The following is a 5,690-nucleotide window of genomic DNA, read 5'->3' as shown; positions in this document are numbered from 1 at the left end:
GATAGCCCCCATGGGTTGCGAGCGTTTGAGCGAATTATAAATTCCTATGGGTCGCGGTCATTGGCCCTTTTGACTGACCCTGAACAAATTCATTCAAAAACAATTATCTTCCTCGCAATTAAACATGAGTCTAATCTTGAGCAAGCTACGTGTATGTTTGATTTTGTGGCGACGAAAATTGATTCAGAATGGATTGATTTTATAAATTTGGTTTTGATTAAAAAGTGAGTTAGATATAAATAATTTATATTTGAATACATTTATGTAAAAATGAATTGATGAACATATTTAAACATAAAAATTACATTTATACTTAAAATATAAATAAATTGTAACTTCAAGCTATAGGCATCTACGGTAAAATAATCAATCATCTCGAAATCAATTCTCCAACTCCAAAATTACTTTCGACTCTTCAAGCTAAATAAAACATATACTTAAACAAAACAAAAAAAACTAACACAAACGGGATGAGCAAATTGCAACTTACCAATATATTTAGTTCTCTCATTCATTGTCAATCAAAATTATAATCTTATTTCTGCAATTACTTTACAAAAGCCTTCACTTCACCATTAAAAAAGCTAGATATAGAATTAATTGATAATAACTGGATCTGCACAACCCTCGTAAAGTGAAGGTCCAACGTTTTCTTATTTATCATCAACTAGCATAATGCTTGGCAAGTAGCACCAACAACATAACATAGCATCATTCTATTAAATTCCCTAACAACTCATAACTTCATAACATAAAAACTTACTAGGAGAGCATCATACTATATAAAATAAAAATAAAACTACAAATACATGATTTCTACACAAAACACTTCATATCTATATCTATATCTATATATATTCTCATAAGCATCATCAACTTCAAGTTGCATCAAAATCAGAACAAGTTCAAGAACTCATGAATCTTCTTTGAAAACCAACTCTTCTCATGATGGTGATGATGATGATGATCCTGGCTATGGATGTGAGAAGGATTAAAATGCACCACCTGCGGGTACATCACGTCACCACAGTGAATCCTCGACAATCGTTTCGGGATATGGCGATCTTTGGTGTTGACATCGTTCGCTAAGATCATGTCGTTGCCGTAAGGGATCTGGCGGTGTTTGGTGCTGGCGTCGTTCGCCAAGATCATGTCGTTGCCGTAAGGGATCTGGCGGCGGTGGCCATGGCGGCAACGGCGGTGAGATAAGGGCAACCCTAACGGCAAAGGACGAAGTATATGGACGTGACGGTTGATGGGACGGAGATCGGGAAGCGTTACCGGAAGGTGGTCGATGGGGATAAGATTGAACGAAACGGTGTCGTATTGTTGGGGTTTGGAGCGCGTGGTGGATTCGGAAAGTGAGTTATGGAGATCGCGAGCGCGTGAGAGGGTGATAAAGAGGAAGAGTAAAAGTGTGATGGAAATAGTGACTCTGGTTGCCATGGTGTAGCTTTTGGAAGTGATGGAAATTTGGGGTTGAAATAAGGGGAATGGAGAGAGTATAAAATGTTAGAGTGGGTGACTTTTTCAAAAGAGGGCAGAAGTTTCTTGCTTGTATTATACGACACCTTTATTTTGCTGAAAGATGTATTATACGACAGCCGTGTATGACTTTGCTAGCCTACTTTATTATGGTAGTGATTTTTCACTTTCTTTTTAGTATAAAAACAAATCAAGGACTCTATTATCTACGCAATTTAAATCAAATTATTTGATATTTTTCTGGATTTAAATCCTCTCCTTTTGTTTTTCTCCTGCCATTTATTCAGCTGCAATCAATTCATTCAATTCTCTTTAATACAGTTTTCTTATTTTTATTCATTTTCTTTAAAATTTGGGAATTTTTTAATGAATCATATATGTTTTAAATATCACATAAAAATGTCTTTCCGGACACACTCAATACAACTCAACGTAGTCCATTATGAATAACATCCTATAAATTGAGTTTTTTTAATATCGGAGATGCATATATGATATATTTTCATAAATACATTTTCGAAACGTTTATACACCAGTAGTAGAAGCAGACATCAAAAATGTGTAATTTGGCAAAATAAAATTAACATTCATAATATACAAATGGCATTACATAGATTAATTTAACATAAAATGTAACATTACACTTCAATATCTATGTGGACGCTTCAACATCTTTACAATATCTTCGACCGATCTTGAAATCGTCCCTTCCAACTCGAGCATAACTTTTGTTTCAAAACGGAAAAATGTATTTTACATAGCCCTTACATCTGCGTCTGCCTTGAGCTCAAAGTTAGTGAACTCAATCTTCCATCTGTTGTCAATCGACGGTGAACAGTACTCGAACTTCACAATTCTTAGATTGTCTTTATAAGGTAGGAGATGATGGATTTCATATTTAATATCTGTAAGAGATGTGTACTCGTTGAACTTAAACTTCCGCTTGGGAGTCGTGCTGAAGAAGGAGACATTTGCAACATACCAATTGATGTTTATTTGTGATATTTGTGAAAAACAATAGCACCTTAATTTATAGAAGTTGTAGACAAATGTGGACCATTTCAAACCTGACATGTTGATTTCGAAGATATATCTCCGATTTCGCACCCTATTTTCTTGTTTCGGAGATGCATCTCTGAAATCTCTAATGAACTGAACAAGTAGAAAACATAACCTTTGAAAACAGAAGTTTAGTGAAAATATTTTTTGACAAAGGATCAAGTGTTATGGAAAAGATAAAAAAGTATTAAAATATTAAGAAATTGAATATATACACTTCATTAATATTAAGACACAATTATATACACTTATTTGTCCAGCTAAATAGAAAATTAAAACAAATCGAAATATTTGTGACCGGCTAAATCTATAGGTGGTACCTCCTTTGACTTTTGTGCATTTGATTATCTTTCAATGTTGCTCAATTTCATGAACTCTTGCATCCTTTCCATAAAATGGTTCGGTCAAGTCTCGAATTTTGTTGTTGAAGGAGTTGTCCACTCCAGTGATGTAAGTGGTATAGAGCATCCCGGTTTCAAGTAAACTTGAACAAAATATCGTGATTTTGAAAGCCACCCAATACACATAATACGATCATTTGGATTTTGAGATGGGGCGGTACGCAATGGGAAAAAGGTTTCTGAAAAATCGTATCGTGTCAGATCAACACACACTCAATCATACGCACATGCTATGAGGTAACCCATTTCAGGGAAGCACATCCATTTTCCCTCCAGTGCCGGTCCACTTAAGGCAAGGAACAAGAGACTCATAAACTTCATAGAAGTTTTCTTTCTTTTTGTACAGTCGTATGTATGATTCTTTATGAGTCATCAATTCTTGAATAAGTTGATGATGGACAGGTGTATGATTATCTTCTCCTTTACCAAGATGATGCTCCGACCAAATGATGTATGTATCTTATTATGACGGTTCTGAATCATTTGGTTCACGGAGTCTCAATCTCTACACAAATCACCCTTACTATTTCTTGACCAATTCTTCAATGTAGCATGGGCAGACTCAACTTGATTAGTTGTTGTATTTCCAAGGTGTCTAACCTGATCGGTCCAAGCACAAACAATCTTCTCCTTCACCTGGTCAAGGATTCTGCTTTCAACATATTTCCACAAATCAGGATATTTTTCGCGCACTTTCATGAAATGCGTAACGAAATCGATATATAATTCTTTTATGGAAGAATTTACTAAACGATTTCATGCATCAATTATTCTTTCCACAAACACACTCACCTTCACCATATTTTCATCTTTGGGCTCTATCTGTTTTGTCCCAACCACAGGTTTAACCCGACTTTTCACATTCTTTGTTATGTGACATCTACAAAGTAGTGCATAAGAAATAGAAAATACATTTGCAACCGAATTCATCAAGACGATATCGCGGTTGGTAACAATCACTTTAGACATCTCATCTTGGTCCTTCAACATTTCCTGACACACCTCTAAGGCCCAAGTAACATTCTTCTCTTTCTCGCTCTCTAGAAATGCAAATCCGACATAATAGATCTTCTCAATTGAGGTAACACCAACCATCTCTAATAATGAAAGTCTATACTTGTTGGTCTTGTACGTTGAATCAAGTATGAGCACAGTAGGAAACGTGTTGAACAACTTTATGGAATGAATATGAGTCCAAAATATATCTCTAACGGTAACTTCATCCTCGCACGTTCGGTACCTAGACACATAATTGTTATCATCCAATAGTGTCAAGAGTTGTTGCATTTCAGTTCTATCTCCCCTAAGCGACTTGTTATTTTGGTACCTAATATTATACACTTGCTTGATATTTGAGATATTTTCAGGTCTTTTAAGTTTCAAAGTTGCAAATATATTTTTCGGTTGAACCAAATTCAAAGTCATGTCAACAACACATTCCTTCTCTTCCCGCCTGAGTCGATACACAATTGGATGACCGACTAACTTTTCACACAAATCATGGTTATGCAAACCACATATGACATTAAATATCAAGTTATTGTTTGTCAACATATAACCACACATCTTAAAGGGGCACTCACATTTTCTTGAACCTGTGTCGTCTCGTTTAAAGTTTCGGAGTTGAGTTCTATATTTCCTGCTTATTTCGCACGTCATTGTCACAAAAGCACATCTTCTATCAGAACCGTTATCGGACATTCCGATAACCACACTTAATCCTAGTTTGGAGGCCTCTATACGAATCCATTGAAGCATTTGATCACGATATTCAAACTCTTGCTCATTTTAAATTGGTTACCAACAATTGTCGTCTTCATAACAACACCCTAGACATTCGGAGACACAACTTTGTTGGGGGAAAACATCGGGGTGCACCATATTTAATGAAAATAATTACCACAAAATAGTAAATAAGCGCTACTACTGTAAACAAAGTTGGAAAATGAACATAGGCTGTTATCAGAAATGTAATTCCAGATAAGTTCATAATCGTCCCGGAGATACATTTCCAGAAAAAATGCTAATTTTTTCAGACAGAAACAAGATTAATGTGTGCAATGAGGCTTGAAATAAATGATCTTTACTTGGAATCCTAACTTCTTTTGCTCCATTTGATGTGATGAACCACAAGATTGAAGGTTTTGAGTGAAAATAGGGATTGAGAATGAAAGGGTTTTTAGTGAGGGTTTATAATGAAAAACAAGTATGGTTGTGTGATCATGCAACTCTGTCTATATTAAATTATTTGGGAGATGTATCTCTGGAAAAAATTGACATGCAAAGGTGAGAGTAATTTTCAAAATCCCGCCCCAAATTTACAAATATACATCATTGAAATTTCCACTGAACTGATCAATTATGAATATATTTTTGAAAATTCTGAAAATGCCTTTAGTATTAAAATCCCAAATTATAAGACGTTACTCAAAATGACCTATGTTAAGTGTGTATTAGATGCATCAGGAGATGCATCTCTAAAAACTAAAGGACATTTTAGTATTTTTACCTAATGTCTAAGAAATATATAATGCATTAAAAATTTCCCTAAAATTCTGCTATAGTTGGTTTCGGTCTAAAGGGTAAACTAACTAGGCATTTACCTATAGCCTTAAAATTTACTTTTTTATTACTACTTATTACCGACCCTATTTTAAAAAAATTAATAACAGTCAATTTTAATTATACTAATTTGTTCCTTTTTAATAAAGTGAAATAAATTGCACTTTAATATTAGTAGAGTAT

General features: G+C 34.6%; 2 protein-coding genes across 2 annotated transcripts; both read right to left on the bottom strand.

Annotated features, from left to right (window-relative positions):
- Positions 1-630: 630 nt before the first annotated feature.
- On the bottom strand, positions 631-1,638 carry LOC127085236 (uncharacterized). The gene has a single exon (XM_051025779.1). The coding sequence runs from the start codon at positions 1,444-1,446 to the stop codon at positions 895-897; it is 552 nt and encodes a 183-aa protein (XP_050881736.1). The 5' UTR covers positions 1,447-1,638; the 3' UTR covers positions 631-894.
- Positions 1,639-3,701: 2,063 nt separating this feature from the next.
- LOC127081160 (protein FAR1-RELATED SEQUENCE 5-like) lies at positions 3,702-4,703 on the bottom strand. Its single transcript, XM_051021443.1, has one exon. It carries the CDS (start codon positions 4,701-4,703, stop codon positions 3,702-3,704), a length of 1,002 nt encoding a protein of 333 aa, XP_050877400.1.
- Positions 4,704-5,690: the final 987 nt, after the last annotated feature.

The sequence above is a fragment of the Lathyrus oleraceus genome, chromosome 5 (genome assembly GCF_024323335.1).
Source record: "Lathyrus oleraceus cultivar Zhongwan6 chromosome 5, CAAS_Psat_ZW6_1.0, whole genome shotgun sequence".
NCBI classification, from domain to species: Eukaryota; Viridiplantae; Streptophyta; class Magnoliopsida; order Fabales; family Fabaceae; genus Lathyrus; species Lathyrus oleraceus.
The sequence above is the reverse complement of the archived record's forward strand: the minus strand, read 5'-3'. Positions and strand labels throughout refer to the sequence as shown.

Coding starts and splice junctions, on each gene's coding strand:
- LOC127085236 (XM_051025779.1), bottom strand. CDS start 1,446: ATGGCAACCAGAGTCACTATTTCCATCACACTTTTACTCTTCCTCTTT.
- LOC127081160 (XM_051021443.1), bottom strand. CDS start 4,703: ATGCTTCAATGGATTCGTATAGAGGCCTCCAAACTAGGATTAAGTGTG.